At 47.7% G+C, this 23747-nt stretch overlaps 1 protein-coding gene and 4 non-coding genes across 10 annotated transcripts; all 5 read right to left on the bottom strand.

The window, feature by feature from the left end:
- Window positions 1-10: 10 nt before the first annotated feature.
- Window positions 11-23338, bottom strand: TRNAU1AP (tRNA selenocysteine 1 associated protein 1). 6 transcript variants are annotated; one of them, XM_068657685.1, is made up of 16 exons: window positions 23122-23331; window positions 20637-20734; window positions 19753-19852; window positions 16902-16954; window positions 15530-15661; window positions 12305-12424; window positions 10734-10896; window positions 10136-10169; window positions 6610-8418; window positions 5284-5494; window positions 4982-5050; window positions 3136-3258; window positions 1991-2056; window positions 1186-1245; window positions 707-812; window positions 11-361 (listed from the first exon to the last, which is right to left on the bottom strand). In XM_068657685.1, the coding sequence occupies exons 1-9, from the start codon at window positions 23146-23148 to the stop codon at window positions 8282-8284; spliced, it is 864 nt and encodes a 287-aa protein (XP_068513786.1). In that variant the 5' UTR covers window positions 23149-23331; the 3' UTR covers window positions 11-361; window positions 707-812; window positions 1186-1245; window positions 1991-2056; window positions 3136-3258; window positions 4982-5050; window positions 5284-5494; window positions 6610-8281. The 6 variants fall into 6 exon arrangements, 5 of the variants coding, with proteins under 5 accessions (XP_068513786.1, XP_068513788.1, XP_068513787.1 ...); XM_068657687.1 differs by adding an exon at window positions 20845-20921 and having other exon boundaries at window positions 5284-8418; window positions 23122-23330; XM_068657686.1 differs by having other exon boundaries at window positions 11-340; window positions 683-812; window positions 5284-8418.
- LOC137843213 (small nucleolar RNA SNORD99) lies at window positions 438-508 on the bottom strand. Its single transcript, XR_011089406.1, has one exon. It is a non-coding gene; the product is annotated as a small nucleolar RNA SNORD99 (small nucleolar RNA).
- On the bottom strand, window positions 1033-1150 carry LOC137843207 (small nucleolar RNA SNORA61). The gene has a single exon (XR_011089400.1). It is a non-coding gene; the product is annotated as a small nucleolar RNA SNORA61 (small nucleolar RNA).
- LOC137843217 (small nucleolar RNA SNORA44) lies at window positions 1380-1508 on the bottom strand. Its single transcript, XR_011089410.1, has one exon. It is a non-coding gene; the product is annotated as a small nucleolar RNA SNORA44 (small nucleolar RNA).
- On the bottom strand, window positions 2176-2319 carry LOC137843216 (small nucleolar RNA SNORA16B/SNORA16A family). Its single transcript, XR_011089409.1, has one exon. It is a non-coding gene; the product is annotated as a small nucleolar RNA SNORA16B/SNORA16A family (small nucleolar RNA).
- Window positions 23339-23747: the final 409 nt, after the last annotated feature.

The following is a 23747-nucleotide window of genomic DNA, read 5'->3' as shown; positions in this document are numbered from 1 at the left end:
CAGCAGGAGCTTTGGGTGACCGCCTTTATTCACCCCCAGTATTCCACACAGTCTCAACTATTCACTTATTTTAAGGTATTTCAAATATTCCCAATCCTCCCCCAAGAGCTCTTTTTCTGCGAAAACTCCCTGGAAGGGATCGTTCTTCCACAGCGAGCACACGAACGGCAGCTTCAGCAGCACCAGAACCTGCAACGTTCCCGCTGCCTGCTCACTGATGGGTGCAGAGCAGCAGCTGCCCCAGCTGGGGGAGCTCACGGCTCACCGAGGAGCTGGGATCCCGTCACAACCAACTGCAGTGGCTTCAGGAGCAGGATGCTGAAGTCTGAGACACCGAAACCTCGCTCAGCTCCAAAAAAACCTGGGGAGGGAAGAAAAAGCCCGGTCAGAAGGAAGCTCAGCCTGACGCAGTGCACAGGGGGTCAGCTCCTGCTGGAGCCTGGCCTCAGCCCCATATCCGCAGGACTCATCCAGCAGTCTCCCAACAAAGGCATCATCACCGACCAGGCCGAGCTCATCCCACAGGGACTCTGCCCTGAAGTTATCAGGCCACCCAATTATGGGCTGCACTAATTAATTTGACTGTTCCCACCTGCAGAGCCCCAGCAGGCTGCCACCTCCAGCATAGGCCAAGCTGTCCCCAGCAAGCACTGCTGAGATCCCCCTCAAAACCACCAAACACCTGATCACTCACGAAGCCACTTACCCAATCCACTTCCCACTTTCCTCATGATTTCGGCCTTCAGCAAACTGATTCCCTTCACGGAGAGGAGCTCACGAGCTCTCAGCCTCTTCCACCGAGGGAGTAATTCCTGAAAGAGACAACGGAGCCACCGGTGGGCACCTGAAGTTGGTGTGCTGCTGTGTGCAGAGAATTAATGCTTCAATTCAAATCCAGCCCCAGTGAAACCAGCCCAGGAACCCTGACTGCATCTGTGGCTTCTACGCCAGACACATTTCCCCATTCTCCTGACTTCCACCCCCACCCCAGGCCCTGCCAGGGGAACACACTGGCACTGTCATCAAACTGGCCCCTCTCAGAGCTGGGCTGGACCAGCAAAAAGGCCAAGACCAGTTTGAATTTTCCTTTTCCTCCTTTTTTGACCACAAGACCGGTATTCAGATCTGATGGGAAAGGGATCTGGAGGGATGGGCTGCCGAGCTCTGACGAGCGCATGCTCTCACCTCGTGTCCATCCCGGCAGGCAGGGCATCAGCTGGGCGAGCTCGGGAACATCGAGGAGCCCTGAAACACATCACAACAACTCCCTGAGTCAGCAACAGGCTGCAGACACTGCTTCGTGAGCACACGCTGCTGACACAGCCAGCCCACAAACCAAAGGCCCTGTGAGGGGGAAGCCCCCTCAAAAACATCTGAAAATGTATAGGAAGGGCGAGTGACAGCAACGGGCAGAAGAGGCCCAGCAGTCAAAGACCTTCCCCTTGCTCTCGCATGTCGTTGGAGACCTGCAGCTATTTCAGAGCCACAACTCTTGGATTAACATGCACAGGAGGTAAAAACCAACCTGTTTTGGCAAAACCTGCTACAGCTGGAGAAAGAAGCGACAAATGCATCAAAAGCAAAGTTATCTACTGGCTTTGGATCAAATTCGATACTCAGCTCTGCCACTAAGGCCAAGGGACGCTGGAGAAATCCTCCTTCTACCCCTACTATACATGATTTTGGTAAGAGCAGGAAATAAGGGGAGTTCACAGATCTTAACGACTGCAGGGAATATTTTAACAAGCCCACCAGTGGGAAATCCTCCCCTGCAAGGCCTCATCAAAGGAACAAGCCCTGCAAGGGATCCAAGGAACCAAGGATCCTCCTGCAGGGGACCTGTAGCACCTGGCACAGGAACCGCCTTCAGAACTAACTGCAAGCAGAGGGCTGAGCAGTGCTGCTGCCCTGAGGAGGGGAGGCAGCGAGAGCAGCGAGCCCCATTCCCAGCAGCGGGGGCAGCCTGCAGGGCCCGGATCACACCACTCACCTGCCTGGTGCTGCGGGGCCACCTCCCACGCTGGGAACCACAGCAGCCTTGAACTCCAGGTCGATTCTTATGGAGAAAAAATGAAACATTTTAAAGCAGCAGAACAGCAGCAACGCCCCCACCTCCCATTCCCCTCACAGCGAGGCCCCTGAGGCGCCCCTCCGGGCCCCGCGCTCCCCCTCAGGCCGTGTATTTCCCCCTTATGTTGCCGGGCAGCTACGGAGGCTCCAACTGCTCGGCGACCGTCGAGGAAAACGGGTGGCTCTGGGCTCCTTTTTGACTGCATCTGCCACGGCACCGAGGCAGAGGCAGCTTCGATAGGGCCGGGCAGGATCCAGCCCCCCCCCCCCCTTCGGGCCTGGTTTTTACCTCATCCAGGGGCAGGCCGGCGGCCATGTCACCCCGCATCCGCGCCGCCCGCCATCCGAGCGCCCCCAGCCGCCGCCGCCCGGTAGCCGAGCCCCCGAGGCACCGATGCGGCGGGGAAGGGCGGAGGAAAAGCGCCGGGAGCGGGCGGATGGCGGCGGATGGCGCCCAGGCCGCAGCCCTCAGCCCCCGCCGCCATCACAGGGAAAGGCCGAGGGCGGGCGGCCGCCAGCCTTTTATAGGGAGAGAGCGCGGGCGCTGATTGGCTGCTGCGGCCGGGCGCTGCCGCTGCGCCTGCTGGGAGTTGTAGTCCGGGGAATCCCCCCCCCCCCCCCCCCCCCCACCCGCCGCCATGCCAGGCCCTGCTGCTCCCCCAACCCAACGTGCCCCAAACCGCCAGCAGCCGGGGTGGAAGGGGGAAACCTCACCCCAGCGCTGCAGGAGCTGCGTTTCCAAGCCCTGAACATGCACAGGGGGCAAGCTGTGCTGTGCCACCCGCCTCCTACACGACCCCCCAGCTCCCTGGCACTGCCACACAAATTTCTCCCTCCTCCACCCCTGAGGCGTGTGCCAGGGGCTGCTCGTTGCGAGGCGAAGCAGCCGCTGCAGTTCTCCTGCTCCATGTTTCTGGAAGGCCAGGGGGCACACCCCACCCTCAGGGAATGGAAGAAAAGGTTCTTGGAAGCCAGAGCCTATCTATCTGCCAAGGCAATCCCTCTGTCACATTCCTGGCTCCCGATCTGTAATTAGTGGAAAGGGTTTAAAAGGAGAGCACCTACCCGCTGATTGGAAGGGACTGATGAAGTTTCTGCTGGTACGGATGCTGAAGGCACGGCCACCATGAAGAATCCGGTCGAAAAGCTGGATCTTAGAGCAAAAGCTTTGTGTCCTGCCCCTGAGCCCTGGAGAAAGTGCAAAAAAAAAAAAAAAAAAAAGAGAACAATACTTAGGTTTTAACCTGTTCTGAGCAAAATCCACAGATCAGAAGTTCACATCACCCTTTCAAACCCGTAACCCCTCACCACAAACATGCCAGATTACTGGCAAAATAAGCCTGGCACCCATTTCAAGCAGAGGTCTGGAAATGGGCCCCAAACCTTCCATGAGCAAGCTCTTCTAAAAACAGTTCTTGTCAAAGCTGCTGGGACAGGTCACGAGCAGGTGGCCCCAGACTCCACAGCCCCTGCAGCTGTTCTGCTAAGTCACAAGGCATTCCCTGGGGGCCCAAATTCCTCCTGGGACAACAGCTCGCGAAAACTGAAGCTAGAAACTTCCCGCTCAAATCCTGAGAGAAACTGGGAGTTCATTGTAGGAAAAAAAAAAAAAAAAAAGAAGAAAAAGAAAGAAAAAGACAGCACTGGTAAACATCAGGTGTTCAGGAAGTAAGTGGGGAAAATCCCCAAAGATCAATATGAAATCCAGACACTGCTCAGTAGACCTCAGCTCATCACAGTCGGAGCACGAAGACTGATGGAGGAACAAAGCAGAGCAGTGAAAATCCTGCTGCAGTGCTCGACTGTACGGCCACAAGGCCCTGATGGAACCTCCACTTGTGGTTTGGAGCCTTACATCAACCTGCAGGGGGAGAGCAGATGCTGGAAGAGGCTGCAGCTCCTTCACTGGACACCTGGGAGCAGAGTAAGCCGCAGGGAAGCTCCCTATAAAAAAGCAAGCACCCAGTACTGGTGCACTTGGCTTGCTGGTCCTGAGCACTGAGGGACAAGACAAGCCCTGGCCATGCACAGCTCTCAATCTGCAGCATTTTAACTGCTTTATCTGCAGAAGGAGCATGATACTGGCTGAGAGAAATGGAGCATGTACCAAGCAGTACACTCAAAGCCCCCCTTGCAACACTTACTGCAGCTGTTAAAACCATCTGGGCTGGGAAATGACTGCAAAGAAAGAAAAGAGCAATAAAACTTGATGAAAAAAAAAGGAGATACCTACTGAGGAGATGTCCTGAACAACCAAAAAGGTAAAGAAAGCGTTGTCAGTGCCTTTTTTTCTGAGCTAGTTTTATCAGCATTCAAATGTAGCTATTGCATTTAAAACGTGCAGCCCATCCTGTCATAAAATTAATTTTGTGTCTAAGTAAATCCCAAGTTAAATCCAGAAACTGGAGTATCCAGTACGGTTTACAAGCAGCGCTGGGAGATTGCTAGTCTGGAAGGTAAAAATTCCTCTCTGATCTCATTTAGCAGAAGCTGGGGATTAGCAAGGCAGTAATGAGGAAACCAACAGCACTTAAGGATCAGAGTACAACATCTCCCTTTCTCAAAAGGGATTCTGAAGGATCTGAAGGGCGCTCAGCACCTCTTGGCAGCGTGCGCAACATGAACCTGTCTCCTGAAACTGGCCCAAATAACAGGGATTTTCTTTAGGCAGGCACAGAGGAAACATCACTGCAGGTGCCTGCTCAGACCCTGTATCTTGCACACGTTTGGTAACCAAGAGGTTTCACGCCCCTCGCCTTCACACCACTGGAAGCCGGTCAGAACTTCCCCCAGGCCATCCCCGGTGCTGGCTTTTAATTAACCACACGGTAATGACAACAGGATACCCTGCAAGCCTGGCAGCTTATGGTTTGGCAATCGCCACTCAATGCCCGGCAGGAGTAACACCCACCTCGCTGCAGCTCCATGGTTGGCTGATCTTTTTCCAGTCTCTGTGACTCAAATTGTCATCCGAGAGCCCCTGCAATTTAAAGAATAATCGACACTGGATCATCACAGCTCAGCCACGTAATGCCATAAGGATGTTTAAGTAATTTCTGTGAGTAAATGCTGCACGCTGAAAGGCAGAATGCTTCGGAATCTAAATCACAGATTTTGATGCAATTTACAAGAATTACATAATCTCAGTGAGCTGTGCTATCACCTGCCTCAGATTTCTTGCCTTTAGCACATAAAGATAAAAGCAGAATTTACCTTACTACATGGAGTCCTCGTCTTTCATCCTGCATTATACCAGATGGTAATGAATCAGGGCTTTTCCTGTAGCCATCCACAAGAAATGAAATCCCACACTCTGTTTGACTTGGATTCCAAAACAAACCCTGCACATCCAGGTGAGTGGCTGTTTTGTAGCTCCACATAAAAGTCTCCTCGGTGCTCCAGGTGCTGTAACAGTGGCCAGGAGCTGAAAGTGAACGTTAAGATGGGTAAGTGATACACGAAAAAAAAAAAGTGCGGAGAGATTACCAGCTCAACAGAACATTGGCAGAGATTCACAAACAACCCCAAAAGGCTGGCAGGGATGATTAAAACCCCACGCCTACGAAGTAACGCGAGGGAGGATGCTTTCTCATCTCACCAGCCTGCTGCTGCACCTCTCCCATCCGTAACACAGCAGGGAGAGGAAGCTGCCTCCTGTCTCACTCACCCCAATTCCCTGGGTGGGGGAGCAGTTCGATTTTACCCCTGTCTCTCCAGGGTAATTCCCAGCTTTGATAGACAGCTGTAAGAATTTGTTTTCCTCTCCTAATGCCCTGGGCTTTTCCTGCCCCCCTTCCCTGTTGCTGGGGGCTGCCTCTCCCTTCCTCAGCCAGCAGAGAGGGATCGGCCTCACGCATTAAGGGAGCATGGCCCGAAAACTCCCATCAACCTCCTTCCTAAAAAGAAAGGCACGAGTTGTTTTAAGCCCTGTAGCACCCTTAAAGAGGCCTCAGTGGGTAATCTCTGTTGGCCTCTGTATTCCCAAACTGTTCTCCCCATAGGGGCCTGAGGGTCTGTATGTCGGAGCTATCCTGGAAGCTTGGGATGCCACTAATGATGGATCAGACCACTACCAACTTTCTTTCTGTGATAAAACTAGAAGACAGCAAAATGATTTTGCCCCAGGGTCACTGTCTGTGAGGGGTGCTACTCTGTGATAACCTGTCCCACTGTCCTTTAGACAGTGCTCCTTCCCTTCGTCCTCCATCTCCTGCAAATATCGGCTCTGTGACAGCTGTCAGGCAGCAGCGTAGCTCACGGAGCTTAGATGGATGTGGCTTACCCATCCATTAGGGAGCATTAAACAGGACAGCAGTGCTGGCCTGTCATAGAACAGCAACACAAAAAGTAATCGTGGCTTCAGGTCACCTCCTGCAGCGAGTGAGGAGGGCTGCTTTATAAAAGCGAAAGTTTGGGGGGATAGAGAACAGCAGGTCAAAAAGGGAACGAAGGGCACACAGAGGAGCACTCCTGTAGCACAGTAACGGAACGATCTAGAAAGTGTGTCACTGCAGAACACAAAAACCTCCTTTACATCACCTCCTGAACGCCACTCTATTGAGGGGCATCGTTTTGTTCAGTGCTCAGCACCGCCGAGCAGCTCCATCTGAAGAAAAAAGCGCTCTGCTCTCTCCCACCTCTCCGCTGCCTTTCAAACACTGCACCAGGAACATTCATTTCCTTAAATTCAGAGTAACTCAAGGTTAGGACACTGTCGTCAGCCCACAGCAGTCAAAACCATAGCAGGAGGAAAAAAATTCACAGCGGGTGAGAACGCAGGGGTCCAGCAGCCCTCTTAGCACTTGTTCAGAAGTTTGCTTAATCCAGCGTACGTTACCACCAGCCTCATATCCACGGTACGTTTACCATTGCAGTTGATAAAAAGACCACAGACTGACAAATATATCATAATTATGGACACAAACAAAGGCGTAGTAGAAGTAGGTTTTATGAAAGTATTTAAATTTTGTGGCAAATCTCTGCATCAACATGGGGAGGGAGGCAACTTAGTGCTTTGCAGTAGCAATTCCAGTTACCAAACTATTTCTTGGATAGACATTTATTACAGGTAGTTTATCTGTTCCTGTTTCTCAAAGAGTTTAAGGCACAAAAGCCTGAAAAGGGCTTATAACACGTACATAAGTGCTATCATTTTCGCTGTCACCTCTAACGCAACATAATATTAGCTTAAATATATTGCTCGTCCATCCAGCTTATACAACATCCAGTAGAAAAATGCTTTCCAAGTTAGCAACAATTTGTTGCACAAAATATAAATTGCTCTGACCCGTTTTTGCTGCAAGATCTTCAGTTTCACCATATACACTCTGACAAGACAGTGGAAGACGCTGTGAAACCGTAACATCATCACGAGACCATCAAGGCCTGTCCACAATGAGAAAGGCATGATACACAGAGTAACATTTAAACAAGGTTGTTGGGAAAAGTGTTCTAAACTGCTCGACTGCTGAGGAATTATTTCCTCACAGATGGGTGGAGAGGCAAGCCAAACACGCTAGAGACCACCTGGTGGAAGGCATCGGTCTGTAGTAGTTATAAAACTCCTTCCTGTCTTTACTTTCCAAAATGCTCTTCAGGCAGATTGCTTAAGAACACCAAGCTTTAAGCTTGCTAGCTCAAGATCACAGCTTAGATAAGCAGAACACAAACTTTCATTGACACAGTTCTTTCCCATACTCAGTTTACAGCAACCTTACCCAGTCACTAGAAAGCTTCTGAGACATTTTAGCGTTATCTGACAGTGACTCTTCAAAAAATAAACAAACACATTTATGGGAGTTGGATCAAGTGACTAAAGACAGTTAAATGGGCATCCAAACAGAAAGGGGGGCAGGAACCAAAATGCAGAGTGTAATTTTACTTAAAAGACCAACTTTTTTATTGTACGTTGGAGTGGAGTCTTTCCCCTGTGCCATCTGGTTGAAAGTTTATAAATTACAAGTATTAAGAGTTCACTTCAAGACAAAAGGAATAAAACTGCTGCAGTTCTAACTTCCACCACGAATCAAAGTTACCATGATGCTCCTACGACACTCGTGTCGTACAGGCAACGCCACAGGCCTCCTGTACGTCGAGTAACAGACCTGGGTGCACAAAGGGCCACCCCTCACTACCGCAGGATCCAGGTGCAGCGTAACAGTCCGGAGCGCACTGGCGGGTTTGTCACACAGTCAGTGCCTCAGCAACGAGGCTATAACATGGCTGGAATCTCTGACGAGACAGTGTCCAAAGGCTGCCAATGACAGTCCATCAAGGCATCGTAGAGCTCTTCGCTCTGTTCCATAAACTGTTTATTTGCTTCGTGGACGTCCAACTGAGGCGTCGGGTCTGAAGGAAGAAAGACAGACAAACAGGTCACATGCCAAATGCGTTAGAAAAAAAAACCCACCCCATAAATATGGTAGTTTTATGAGAAAAATGTGGAGGGAGTCCCAAAACATTCCCATCACTCGCCCAGTCATGAGCCTGACTAGAACAGCCCTGGTAAACCTTTGTGCAATGGGATAAGAGCTAACTGGGTGCAGGTATGTCCCTCTTGCCAGTGGTGATTGCCCCCCTAGCAGAGTCAACAGAGAGAACGCATACCTGCACCTCGCAGCCCGGGGTAGCCACTTAAACTGCCCAAGAAGGCACCGGACTGCAAAGGGGAGCAGCGGAGGCGCAGGCACACGTTCCGGTCTGCTCCCTCCACTACGGGGTCAGAGTGGATGGCTGGGGACGGGAGCGTCCTACGCTGCTGCAACAAGAGTCACCAGAGCTCGTCTGCCAAAGCCTCGAACATCTCAAAGCATTTCACAGTTAGTAACCACAGAAGTGCCAGTGAATTAAGCATGAACACGTCCCCTGTTTTACAGCTGGAAGAATTGTCTGTAAAGCATTTAGGGGCAGGAGGGCGACCCAGTGGGTACCATTCTGCTGCTGCCAACGTGTACTTAACATTTTGCAAAAATTGACTCATTGCATTACCCAACCCCCCTGTAGGATATAAAGCTCACCTAACAACACCCCCAATCTAAAGGCTGGGTTATCAAACTGTTCCAATCACTTAGGTCAGTACGCAAGTACCAGAGTGCAAAGAAACTCGCCAAGTGAATGGAAAAGCTACAAAGCACATCTGGAATAAAATGCTTGTAAACATGTTTGGGTTTAGCTATATCATGTTGCAACACATCACAGGGAAACACAATTAGGAAAAGAGCGATGCACTGGCAAAACATTATTTCAGCTTCCTACAAATTTAAACATATTAGTACATAGGAAATTTAATCAACGAGCAAAAGACACCCCAGAGATATTCTAATTCCAGCACTGGTGGATTAGTTTCAGCAGAAAGGAAAGCTCTCGTGTAATGCCTTTAAAAGCCAGCGAGGGCTTTCTCACTGACACCATTACTTATAGCCACAGATCATATACAGGGTCTAGCTGCTTTCTACTTCCACCGTTTTTCGTTCTTTGTTTTTAAGAGAACAGTAAGATACACTACATCGTGCATACTCCATTCAAGACAGATATTTGGAATTACTGGTACAAAATAAGTATTTCTTGAGTGAATAAATGAAAACAGCTCATATGTACATGTATATTTAAAACTACAATATGTTTTAGTGGTTCTTTTCAACTAACGACTGCTAAAACAAATATCTTACCAGTATGCTAACTGATATTATTTGTTTTTAAATCAATAAGCACAGTTTAAGTGTCCTGGACTCTAAATAACAAGAATCTATATATAATATAATCTTGTATATTGTAGAAGACCAATATCTGTATTTTCAGGGCAAAGGAGATGTGAACATTACACCACAACTGGTCTCAATGCCAGTGAAGTCAATTTGTTTCAGCCCTGACAAGGTCTAGACTAAGAACAGCAACTGTAAAAGAAGGTTTCAAGCCAGGTGATAGGGACCAGAAAATTTTCTCAGACCTCAAATTTACTCAAAGGTATATTATACATTGAATTTAGGGGCCAATTTGAGAAAGACTCTCCATCTGCAACCAGTGCAAAGGAAATACACAACTTCAATAAAGAACTGAAGAAACATACCTTCCAATGCATCCTCGCCAACTTCTTCATATGACTGCAAAGACAAAAAAAAGCCCTTAGGACAGCAGATACTATTTTTATTTCAAACAAACATCACCTGTTGATTACTACTGTCATACGCTGACTTTTATAACTGACTGATTACAACACAGTTCTTCACGCACAAGCCCTCCGATCCACTCCCAGAGGGCTCCAGGGGGAGATCACACACAGAACTTCTAACAGAGGCAGCAGTTCTCGAAATTCCTGTGGTGCAGTGGGTGGCTGTCTTGATCTGCTTTATCCTCTAAACCAAGGCCTATGAAGGATCCCAGAAGTCAGTCTCAGCACTGGCTGAGATGTCCAGTTGCCCATATAAAGGAAAACCTTCTACCATGGCAACTGTATTTATACCCCACAGACCTTTTTAACGACCCAATCCTAGCAACAACCCCTACACATGACAACATCGCAGGCCAGGGTCTGCTGAACAGTTCTGCTTCCTCATCAAGCAGCTGTATTAAAACAGAAGAGTTTGAAGATAACGTGCCTACTAGAGTTTAGAAAGCTGTTTTGTGCTGACAGATCACTGCAGAGGGAGCGCTCTGCCCTGTCCTACCTGCATTGTGCTCTGCGTGTAGCCATACTGGGGGTAGCTGTAGCTGTAACTGCCCGTGTTCTGGTCGTAGCCCCACTGGGCGTAGTAGTTGTGATATTGTTGGTAATACTGGTTATAATTATAGCTGTACATCTGATTGTACTCCATTGGTTTCACACGATTACTTGAAAAAAACAAAGCGGGAATAAGTTACAAATAATGCAGAGCAACTATGAAAAAGCAGAAGTGAAATAGCTTAAGGTACAGAGGGTTTATTCTAGCATGCAAATTTCATTCTTTACCATACGTTCACTATTTATTGTGGTAATTTTTATCATTTGCATAAATGTGCAGAAAGAAAGAAGTGGTTTATACTTAACCCCCTTTCCTGTATTCATATTCATTAATAAAATAAACACTGCTTTCATTCCTTATGAGTAATTTAGTATCACCTCCTGGCTTTGGGAAGGGAAGAGTTTGGGACTACGGGTCTCAGCTTAGAATATCCTGAGCCATGATCCAGATTCTTGGGTCCCTTTTTCTTTCTGACAAATGAGAAGTACTACTCTGCAGCCTCCTGAAACGAGATACTGAGTCTTACTTTACATAAAGAGCTAAAGACTTAGAGCCTTGCAAAAGAACTGGGGTTTCTTTTGGTGAGAATGGTCCAAAATCTCTCCCTTCTGCCACTGTCACAAAGCCTAAGCAACAACGGGTTGTCCCCATTCTCACTGAATTGGATGGTCTTCAATGCAAATAGTTTAAAGAGCTCATAAGTAAAAAGGACTACAAGTAATTAAAATGTATCTGTTTAATAGCCTGTGAGCTAACTAAAATTCTCTTTCCTTGGCATAAAGAGGCAGCAGTCCCAAGAAATTGGGAATCCCACCTAATTATCAGGATTTGAAATAATGAGATGACAAATGTAGCTTGCAAATGAGAATGTCACACGCAAAGCTTTATCTAATGATGAAATCAGTGAGAAGCAGGAAGAGGGAAACATCAGTCTTCTTACCACAGTACATTCCCTTTTCCCTTCCTTATCCCCCCAAGACTTCTGAGGTCACTGAAAATCTAAATATTATTCAAATAGGGAGCAATTACTATTATGTGTATTACCCTAGTGCTACGAGCCCCAAGTCAGACCAGGATCTCATTGTATCAGGTTCTGAACAAACACAGAAAAAAAAGTTAATCCCTGCCCCAAAAATCAGTAGACATTGTAATAGAATCAGCAAGGTAATTGAGCTTTGCTATCCAGAAGTCAATAAGCAGATTTAGATTATTTCAATGCAAAGGAACATATACTTCAAAAATAAACACATTTAAATACAGTGTGTGTATGTGTGTGCATTTAATAATGTATATAATTAAAAATAGTCTAAAATGTCTAGTCTTGATCTAACGTTATAATTTTTTGATTCCTCTGCATTCTGACACTCCAGCTAGTCTACTAGATTTGTGTGTATTCCTTCACTTTGTGATGGAAACATCCAGGATGTGCACCCAAATCACCAAAAATCATTAAAAAATGCACGTGTTTTCAGAAGATACTGCTCTTAAATCTGACATCTGTCTGCTCTTATACTCACGCTTTTGGTATAGCCACACTCAAGCGTACAGGTTTAGAGCCCAACCCCACGGCTCCTTGACACTCTGTCAGCGCTCTTTTCTGTTCCAGTTCATCCGTGAATTTCACAAACCCGTAACCTCTGCAGAGATACGGAATAATTTGTATCAAGCAAAAGCAAAAAAAAAAAAAAAAAAAAAAGCCATGCTGCTTGTTTTTTTAACATTTACAGTGAAATCTAAATTGGTTTTGAAAAACACAGCAAATAAAACGCTTGCGCTAGGGCTTTTAGGAGAGATTAAATGATTCCCTGTTCCACTTGTTTTGCATTGTTTGCAGAATGTTTGACACATGTCTGAGCTTCGGGAGCACTTTCAAGAGCTTCAGAAAAGTAAACTAAACCTTGTGCCAATGGATTCTGGGGAACTTGAAGTGAGCTGACACAAGAAGTGTTGAAATGCATGAACAGACAGCAGCAAAGCCTCAAATCTATATTGGGAGGATACCGATGATCTGAACGGTTGCAAGTCAGCACAGGATTGACAAGACATTGGCATCATCGCCATACCTAAAACTGCCCCACTAGGAAGGAAAACTTTGCCTTTCCATAGGATTGAGCAGGATGCACTTTCTAATCAAGTCCTTTTTCCAACCCAAAGCTATTCAAACAGGCTTTCTGTCATTCCCAACAACCACACGATCCCGTCAGCATTCTCAATAGAGGACTCGAAAACAAGCTCCTAACATCAAGTTGCTAAAACCTGCTGACAGCACAACTTGAGCAGGGTAACGTGCAGCCAGCATGCCCTCACCTCTGCAGCGATGCTCCCCTGCAGCACTAACAGCAGGGTTAGCCAGAGAAAAGACATCAATTCCCCCCAGCCCCAAAAGTCCTTTGCGTGGGATTTGATGCTGTAGTGAGTCAGAAGCAGCGCAACAGCATCCAAGGGGCAGTGCCAGGATCCCAGGATGGGATGGGCCGCCTCACGCAGCAGAAAGATCAAAGACTTAGGTGTGGGAGGGAAAGAGGAATCCATCTAGGTGAAGGAAGGAGGTTGGGAGGGAAAGGGCTTGTCTACCCGGGGAAAAGAACGAGCCGTAAGCGAGGGTGTAAATTTACAGCGTATTATCTATTCTGTGGGAACAATGAAATGCAAAATAACACACACAATAATTCTGAAAGTGGCATCACCTAGCATTCATAGTACGGCCACACTGGAAGCTATTACAGAGCAGTCGGTGCTCCAGAAAATGCAAGGAGCTACATAGACAAGTCCAAATACATATTTACATATACGTATGCGCGTGCGTGTATGTATGCTCCCCATATAGAAGCCCAAATCAAAGCTCAGACTTGTCTATATACAAACTAGATAATTAAGCAAGAGCAAAACTCTTCATGGGTACCCATTCTGTTTAAAATTGGTTATCTTGGTTTAACTTGCCCTCTGTGAAAGCGTTGTGGTGAATTAAACCAGTGTAAATCACATTTAGGTGTTCACACACATCAGTGTGTACGTTTCTAAGCTGCTACAAAGACTCCCGAAGCCTTTCAGACAGGACCAGGAGTGTTGAAGTGAGGCCATGAATATTGCCAGTTCCAAACTAAAGCTGGATGGCGAGTTAGACGTAGTGCACTGTTGGCTGGGTGCAGCAAGGCAGAGCCATTCTTCCAACATTTGGGGATGATTATTATTTTTTCCATATCAGTGGCTAAACCAGATTTTGTACAGAAAAAACAAACAAACAAGCAAAAAAACACAAATCCCCTGCCAAAAATAACGCCAACAAAGAGTCATTTCTATGAGGTCAGGACCTCCCTGGCATTCTGTCCTGTCCCAGCAGATAAGAGGAGACCCCCAGCCTGCACGCATGGCATAAAGCAAGGAACAGGCAGAGTACTGCAGCATCAGGCTCCAAGGTCCTCTCCTGCCTGTGCTGGAGGAGCTGGGAGGAGCCTTCCTGAGCCTGGAAGGGCCTGGGCTTCACCAGGCACGTCCGCAAACCCCAAGATCCTCTCTCGCACCACACTAGCACCTGCATTGCCTCAGCTTTGAGTAACTGCACAAGTCACAACAAAGCCCTGGCAGCAACAGCCCAGGGGAGACTGCTGTGCTCTTCCCAGCAATACGTAAACCCCCGTCCCTTCCCCAGCTACCACAGGTCACCTTTCCCTGAGGTCTGCACCCAGGAACTGTTCCCAAAGCCACGTAATAGCCCAACATCCGTCACCGACCACCTATTTTGCACCATGTACAGCAAAACAGGAGCTGGAGGAGGCACCTGGGCACAGCTGGTCTCAGGTGAGGTGGCAGTAACAGCACAGAGAGTGACAGAGCAGCTCTGCAAGAGGTTCGGGTTGGACGTAAGGGAGAACTTCATTACTAGAGAGCTGTTGCAGCACTGGGACAGGCTGCCTGGACAAGCTGTATTATCTCATCCTGGGAGATTTTCCAGGCTGCACAATTCATGGCTGACCTGATCTTGTGTTGGCAGCAGCCCTGCTCAGAGTGGGAAGTTGGACAAGAAACCTCCAGACATTCCTTCAGAGCAATGTATTGAAGAGTGAGAAACCCTTACGTGAGTCTGAGGGAGATCTACGGCCACAACACACGGGCATTGTATCAGAACACTGTGTTTCACTGAAGCCATGTTCTGTTCTGAAAAATAAGGATGTTGGCTAACTGGTGGACCAACTGAGTGATCTCTCTTCTAAGAAAAGAGTTTCATTTTCTGCTATTTAGAAAATGTTTGGTTAAGATTAAGAAAACCAGGGCTTTGACATCTGTTTTTGATGAGACATTTCCAGTGAAGACGAACAATACAGCTACTAACTACATGACAATGAATCATAGCTTTGTTCGCCCTACCCCACGTGAAACAAAAAACTGTAAAGCTTCCATAAGAATGGAACTCGACAGCCAAAAGGCTGCAAAAGCAAAATTCTATCTGAAAGTCCAGGAACCAGTGTCTATAGATCACTTAGACATTTTTCAGCATTTTTAGAAGTGCAATAACATACTGCCAACACACAAGGAGCCCAACGACAGAAGAGTGACAATATGCCACAGTGACCTACCAAAACCCAAACACTGCAGAGTGAAAATCCAAGAACACTGTATTTTTAGCAGGTATGGGATCTACTAAAATCTAAACTTATATAACTAATATTTTTCCCTTGCTCCATTACATCTTTCCTATTGCTGCATGTGAAGAGAAAGAAAAGAATGAATAAAACATAACTTACTTGGATACTCCTGCCTGGTCCAAAACAACTTTTCCACCTCTACACGATGGATAAACTTTAACAAAAAATTCATATAACATGCCATCATCCACATCAGGAGTCAGATCTCCCACGAAAAGGGAATATTCTGGACTAAAGAAATCAAAAGAAAACTTCTTCAGCACAAATACACACACACAATGCACTGAGCGACAGCTAACACTGAGCCTACGAATTTGACTTCAGAGAGAAGTGATATTAAAGGACATCTCCTTGATATTGCTTTGTATTTAAAGGTAATTCCATCTTTTAGTTCTCAGAGGATATTAAACTGGGCACCATATAGGAATTTCTAACACAGCAAGGAAACATTATTGTATTGTTTATAAATCTGCTATTTCCTACATACTGATCTTAACTTAGAATATATAAATTAGATACTTTGATGTTAAAAAGTTTAAATATTTGAAAAGACACTCCTGACAAAACAGCTGAGCCACATAAAAAGAAAAGCATAAAACTGACAGGTGGTCTAAGTTAACCTCTCTCTGCTAAAGGCTCATGGAGCAAGTTGCTGGGGCCAGAAAAGTTGTGCTATCCATCTGTAACACACTTCCAGAGCAACTAGAACCACAAGAATTAGTTACCAGCTGTAAATCTCATTCCTTGCCCCATCTGTCATGCCTTGATTCTAATCTCAAGTTGTTATTTTTTTTAAAGATTCATAAATAATCATCTAAAATAAAAATATAATTGCAGAGATATGACTAACACTGCCCTTGGAAATTGCAGGACTGTGTTGTTTTCACCCTAGTACACACCTGCCTGAACATCTCCTCGTGTTATTAATAATTCAACTGTGTAAGCGTTTCTGGGCAGGCATTATGAAAGGTATTCACACCACCCAACTTCAGAAGCCTAATTTAGCCCATTCACCTCCTTACACACCTTTCACTGTCAAGGGAGAAAGATGGGCTCCTCCAGAGGGCAATTCCGAGCGCCTCTCCCTCTCTGCTGACTGCGGTGGTACTCTAGCCAGTTAAGCCAGGTGGTGTGAAACCACTGCATCTATGCCCAGGTGCCAAACACATTCATGGCATTACACGGTGCCAGCGTGCTGCAGCATCACGAATATTTATAGTGTGTCCCAAGACGGTTTAATGTAACCCACGTTTTTAATTGTGGGATTTACTTATCTGGCACTGCTCGACAAAATGGTACAAGATTTGGTTCTATGCATCCCATGAATTCTCTCCTGTCCAAATCTGCTAGCTGTGCATCTTGTCCAGCAGTGATGAACTTGTGGGTTTACATATTTTGAATACTCTTTGCAAGGTAATTGATAAGGAGACATTAAACAGGCAAAACTAACATTTGAATATTGAGTGTTTACCTGTTATCGGGCTGTTTTCCATACGTTGCATAATTCAATTTAAATCGCTTTGCCTGAAACAAGGCAAAAATGAATCCATACATTCAAATGTTTCCATGTGAATCCAAACAATTAGGAAAAAATACAAGAAGCTAACTTTGTATACTTTAAAAAATGTAATATTGACAGATGTTCGGCGCTGTCAGGCCAGTCAGTTAAGGTAGCAAGAACAACATTTTTGTTTTACTTCAGTACACCTCTAATAATGAAAATCAGCAAACAACCTGCACCAAGAGGCTTGGGCTGTCCTTACTTCAACAGTTTATAAAGCTAGTGAAAGATGGGTGGACCTTACATAGCATCAAATTTTTATTTCTTTACGGAAGGAAGGAAAACTGAGGTACTAACAGCAAATATTAAATGACTTCTTATTTTAAGGTCTTAAACTGAAATGATAGCACACGTAGTTGGACATTTGTGAATTACAAGAATACTGACAGGGCAGAATCTGCCACACTGGAAAATGGAATCAATCCCTGATTCTAGAAGCATGCCTAAATATTCTGCTCTGGATGATGCACTCATTTATTTGGGGGGAAAAAAAGGGGGAGGGGGTCATCTGAAAGACTTACCTGTTGTTTGATAGTGGAGGCCTCCCTAAACTTTGCATTTGATCTTTTTTTTAAAAAAAACAAACATTCCCCAGGAGCCTAGATTTGTGTCACTGGCACATCTGGATCTCATAGCCCCCATCCTGTCAGGTTTCAACCCACCTCACATTTAAATTTGACCAAGATCTAAGGAGCTGAAGATCTTCTACCTCAAAACCCTGTGGGTCTCAGTCCCAGAGGCACTCTTACGTGATGCTCAGCACACAGTGACCCAAGCAGGCTCACTGCAGAGTGCAATGGTAACTGCTATTTTCTTCCAAAACATGTCTGACAGAGGAAGAAGCAAAGGGTTGCACTCCTTTACAAGAATACTGGTTTCATAACTCACCCGGGCAGTGGAAGACCTAAGCTGGATTCCCTTGTCAGTATGAGGGGCTTCAAAACCATTTTTCTATCTCCCAACAGGCTTCCAAAGCAGACATCCCTCTGTACTACACAGTGGCATAGCATCAAAGAATTCAATTTGGTCAAAGAAAGCAAGCCTACTGTGAGTCCATAACCTAGAGATCAGAACGTTTGTTTAGTACAGTGGAGAGCCTAGAGTGCTCCTGTGCCTTGCACGATGCATTCCCTCAAAGATAGCGTAAATAATTCTTGGGAAATAGAGCAAAGACTTAACTCTAGGCTATAATCACGTTCCTTGCATGCTTGCATTCACTGGTGCACAGGGGTACACAACTCTTTCTGTGGACCATTTACAAGCTTAGTTTCTTAACACAAAATTGAGATTCCATTCTAAAACACTTTGATCTTTTTCTTTGGATCTAGTTCTTCGCTGCAATACTTTGGGTTTAAAATCAATGAAAAAACTGAGAGTATTTCCACTCTCACAGGAACTGGGGACACTAATTCTGTAAGAGAAAGACAATAAGAGCACCACAGCTCTCTGTTAGTCCTTTGGCAGATTCAGGATTTAAAAAGAAATAAAAGAGTGAGCCACATTCAGTTCTCTGCAAACAAGAGAAAAAATATCTAAACGCAAGAGACGAGCTGGACAGCTGCCTGCTGAGGGCACTGGTTTAGGCTGCCTACACTGGGGCTCTGTCTGACATCCGTAATTCCCTCCATGCATTATGGAAATCATCCCTCCAAACAACACTACATTTTGAATTAAACTCTGGATAAACGCCAGCATTTCCAAAACCAAACTTCAATCATCATCTTCTCACAGGAGCTGTTCTTGTTCTCTCTCTGGTGGCTACGGAAGGCATCTAGGAAGATTACCTTCCCTTAGTCAGGGCCTCTGACTTGCAATATATGGGTTACTAAATGGGACAGGAGAGGACCTCCAAGCCTCTTACCTACCCCTTTCGACAGGGGATGTCATCCTGTTAGGAAGGCTGATGAAATAGTTCAAGGAAAACCACCTGAACTTCCCAGTTTCCAACTCAGTGCATTAACTACTCTGAAACAGACGTCCATTTACCTTAATATATCACACTGCCATAGAGGTGATTCTAGAGCTGCTTTATGAACCAGTCATCCCAGCTACTGCAGCCAAATTCTGTGGGTACAACGGACAGCTGTGTCAGCCATCCCATTTTAATATTCTACACATTCAAGTCAACACCCTAAAATTAGCCTCTATGACTACTCCTCCTCTTCTTCCTAACTACCTAGCTTTTAGGTACCCAAGACATTTGGTATGCGTTGCAATTATAAAATGGACTAGCTCTTTCTCCACTGTAAATGGGTTTGAATAACTTTTCTTTGCTAAGGGCCAAGAACAATGCAAGGCTTGAAAGTAATTTTTCTCTTGCAAATCAGTGTTACGCAAAACTCAGTGTAAACTTGCAAGTTCAGCTTGTGCATACATCACAACGTACAAACTATAGGAAATGCATATGGAACTACAAATGGAGACAGAAGGACTGTGGTACGTATACTCAACCTATTTTTTCCTTGATCTTCTCTGGTTTCTCATCAGTCCAACTTTGGTAACAGTAGAAAGGCTCAGAAATAGAAAAACACACCACAACATTTCTATACCTGGATATTATCCAGACATTCAAACAAAAATTAACATTTTTTCAATAATTATCTGAGTAAGAACGTAACAGCTTTATGTTCATTAACTTTAGTGTAAAGAAAAGAACAATCCCACTTTGCTAACTAGTTGTCTGTAATCATTATTCAAAATACAGTTTCTACCTCTATTTCTTCACAATTTGCTTTTCTACTGGCTGATTTGATTTACTTACCGGTGTAGCGCCAGGAAGCGGTTTTCCATTGATTTTGTGTAAACACTTCTCTGCAGTAGCTAGATCTGCAAATTCTACAAAGCAATAGCCTGCTGGAATTCTGAACACAGACACAGGAGAGGAGAGAAAAGGATTTCAGATTTAAAACATTTGAGGAGGACTACTATATTTTCAGATAACTGCTAGGAAATTTGCTATAGCAGTGATATATGGGACAATTTCCTTTTCAAAGTATAAACGTTAGCTACCAAGCAGAATCTAGCACAGTAATCTTGGATCTTCACTGAAGTGATAGCCCCTACTTACCAGTAAGTCAGGTCAACATAAGGACACAGAAAATACTTTTGCTCAGTTATTCCACTTCCTCCTTTCACAGACTATAACTTTTCCCACCCAAATTAAAGCAACCATAAACGAAATTACAGCATTTACAAAAACACCAGACTACGTTATCCTGCGTACAGTCACCCATTCTAAACGAATTCAAAAGGTCTTCACGTGGCTCTTTCTAAGTTAGACTTCCCACCTCTGCTAGCATCATGTAGCTGCACTAGTGCAATGATTAACAGACTCGTCACTGAAGTCTTCATTCAGCCCAGAACACGTAATTCCCCGATGGACTGTATGCCATACGTGGGCCATTCTGAAGGAGTGCTGAAGCACTGCAGGATGGTTCACTGATGGGGAGGTCGAAGAGCCAGCAACTTCCTCCCCATTGCTATCATCAATACCCTCATATTGTTGGCAGCAATGGTGAAAAGCTGAAAGGGAAAATCACTCTCGTACGGACAGGACCACAGCGATGCCACGTAAAGGGCAAACAGTTCAATCCAAATGTAGAGATGCAGTGGCAGAACGAATTGAGAACAAGCAGAAAGAGTTACCCTGTCAACCTGTTTCGAATGATTTTTACACTCAGTACAAGCTCTCCCATGGTGGCAAAGGCTCTTGAAACAAAGTTTTCATCCATATACGGCTCCAGCTACAAAAGCAAAAAAATAAGTTAGATCAGGGCAACTACAAAAAGGAGAATATATGTGTCAATGTCACCCTAAGCAGTTAAAACATTATTGAGAAGTATTTTACCCTTACACTTCAAAAAGAAGACTCATTTAAGAGGGTCGATGCCACTCAAAACCAGCAGGCATGCATGAACCAGGCTCAACAGTCTGCAAAGTGGAACCCAAGAGACAGCATGAATTTCAGAGAACAGGGAGCTTTCACAGAAGGACAAAAGCCACTCAGAGACATACAGCAACAAACTGAGCGTTCACTACACAGGAGCAGGGGGGTAAGGAGATGGCGAGCTCCTTCTCTCTATGCAAACGGAGGTTGGGCCAGCACTGACAGTACACAGGTGTGGCACAGCCGGGGTGCTGTGACGAGCGGGTGGCGTGTGTCAGGTAACACAGCCCCCATCGAGCTCGGGTTGGGGTTTGCAGAGCTGTGCCAACCTCACGCAACCACGGAGCTCTGTGGGGCAGCACTGGGAGTCCTCTAGTCGCAGCCCGCAGCAGGTCTGTGGGTGCAGTGATTGTGTTGTGGGGTGTGCACGGGAAGGCAGCACAGTGTGTAAGAGGGATGTGATGTGGCTACGGTCTTGTGTGAATGATGCTGAGTGTGAGTGCGGGTGTCTGGATGGTGTAAGTGGCTGAAAAGCACGAAATAGCACTGTGAGTTGGACTGAATCCATGATGAAGGTCCTGGGACACGTTTAGTGGGTGAGACTGCTGGTAGGGTGAGGGTTGGACCAGATGACCTCAAAGGTCTTTTCCAACCTTAATGATTCTGGGGTTCTAAAAGGACGCCTCTGTGTAACACAAAGTGGCACGGGAAAGAAGAGAACAGAAATGAGGATTGTGTGTGATGCCCGTGGGACAGGCAGCATCGTGTGGGACAAGCAACAGGGGTACGGTGGCTGTGTTTGTGAGTGAAAAGAGGGATTGTGCATGCACAGAGTTTGCACCAGCATCACAGGGGGTGGGGTGGAAGAGGTGACGAGGTGTGGGGAAAATACAAATAGCTCCGTGTGAGTACAAATACCTATGGCCTTGTGGTGACAGCCCTGCAGCATGCCTGTGTGCATGTCAGGTACCGGGTGTTTCCTACACTCGTGTGCACGAGGGAACGTGCAGACTTGTGTGGTCTCTGTGTGCACCTGACAAGAGGCGGCTGTGCTGCCTTGCACGTGCAAAAGTTGGCAGATTCCCTGCTGAGGAGCGAGTGTGAAACACCAATGGCTTTTCCACGTGCAAGTCGCTGGAGGTAGCCCTGCTCTGTAGGGACGAGCTGTGCGGGTGTCCCTGTGGTGTGTGTGTGTCCACGAAAGGCAGGCTCATAGAGGCAACAAGTGGTGGCTGCTGGGGTCTGCACGTTCGTGTTCCAGAGAGTTTGTGAGAGGGGTGGCTGAAGAAGATGCTGTGGAGAGGCTGGAGGTGTCCCTTTGTGTGTAGCATGAACACGAGTGCAGAGCTGTGAGCGTGCCGGTGCTGTGAGCGTGTCCCCTGAAGCTTGTGAGCACACAGGTGCCTAGCAGCAAGTCAGCCACAGGCTTGTGAGCGCCTGCGAGACCGCAACCACGACAGCGGGAGTGCATGGAGGGACCTGACAGCAGCGCGAGGGACACTGGTGTGAGTGCCACGAGCGTGGCTGTGCCCACAGCTGGGGGGCACACGGGGGTCCCTGCGGGGGTGTGCGCCTGCCGGTGAGCCTGGCTGTGTGTGAGGTGCCTCCGTGTGTGTGTGTCAGCCGGTGTGTGTGTGAGTGTGGTCGGCTTGGAAGCGTGTGTGTGTCAGTCAGGGTGCGTGGCGGGGTGTGTGCCTGTGTGAGGGTGTCACCGGGGGTGTCAGGGTGGGTGTCAGGGAGCGTGAGGGTGTCACTGAGTGTCAGTCAGTGTGAGTGTGTGGGACTCCGTGTGTGTCTGTCAGTCAGTCTGTCAGTGTGAGCTTGCGGGACTGCGTGTGTCCGTCCGTCCGTCTGTCTGTCAGTGCGAGCGAGCGTGCGGGACTGTGCCTGTCAGTCAGTGCGAGCATGTGGGACTGCGTGTGTGTCCGTCTGTCTGTCAGCCTGTCTGTCAGTCAGTCTGTCTGTCCGTCAGTCAGTCAGTCAGTCTGTCTGTCCGTCAGTCTGTCTGTCTGTCTGTCAGTCAGTGCCAGCATGCAGACTGCCTGTGTCCGTCAGTCCGTCAGTGTCAGTCAGTCAGTGCGGGGCTGTGTCCGTCAGTCCGTCCGCCCGTCAGTGCTCCCCAGCCCCCGGCAGTGCCCTCAGCCCCGGCTCCCTCCTCCTCCTCCTCCTCCTCCTCCTCCTCCTCCTCCTCCTCCTCTCCCCCCGCCTCACAAAGCCCCGCGCGGGTCCCGGCCGGACACTCACGTCCCCCATCCAGAGGCTGGCGGCCATGCTGCTCCCGCAGGCCCCGGGGCGGGCTCGGCGGGGCCGCGGCTTCGCCCTCCCGGCTCGGCCCCGCCGCTCGCCGTGCCCGCGGCCCTGCTCCGCCGCCGCGCTGCCCCCGCCGCCGCCTCCTCCGCGGCGCCCGGCGGGCGGAGAGAGCGGCGCCCCCGCCGCCACGGGCGGCCCCGGCCCGCGGCAGCGGCCCCTGGCGGCAGGAGGAGCGAGGCAGGGCGGGCGGGGGGCGCAAGATGGAGGCGGGCGGCACTGGGGGAGGGAAGGAGGGAGGGAGGCAGCGGGGAGGGAGCGGGGGAGGGAGCGGGGGACCGGGGGAGGGATCGGCTCCAGGGGGAGGGACTGGGGTCGCCGGGAGGTGGGTTGAGGACACCGGGAGGTGGGTTTGGGGCTCAAGGGACAGGGTTGGGGCTCTAGAGGGAGGTTTGGGGACACTGGGAGGTGGTTTTGGGACACCAGAAGGAGGGTTTGAGGCTCCAGAATGTGGGTTGAGGACACCAGGAGGTGGTTTTAGGGCTCTAGGGGTAGGATTGGGGCTCTGGAAGGAGGTTTTGGAGGTGCCGGGAGGTGGTTTGGGGGCACCCTGAGGAGAGTTT

The sequence above is a fragment of the Anas acuta genome, chromosome 21 (genome assembly GCF_963932015.1).
Source record: "Anas acuta chromosome 21, bAnaAcu1.1, whole genome shotgun sequence".
Taxonomy (NCBI): Eukaryota; Metazoa; Chordata; class Aves; order Anseriformes; family Anatidae; genus Anas; species Anas acuta.
Note: the sequence above shows the minus strand (reverse complement) of the source record. Positions and strands in the feature narration are given on the sequence as shown.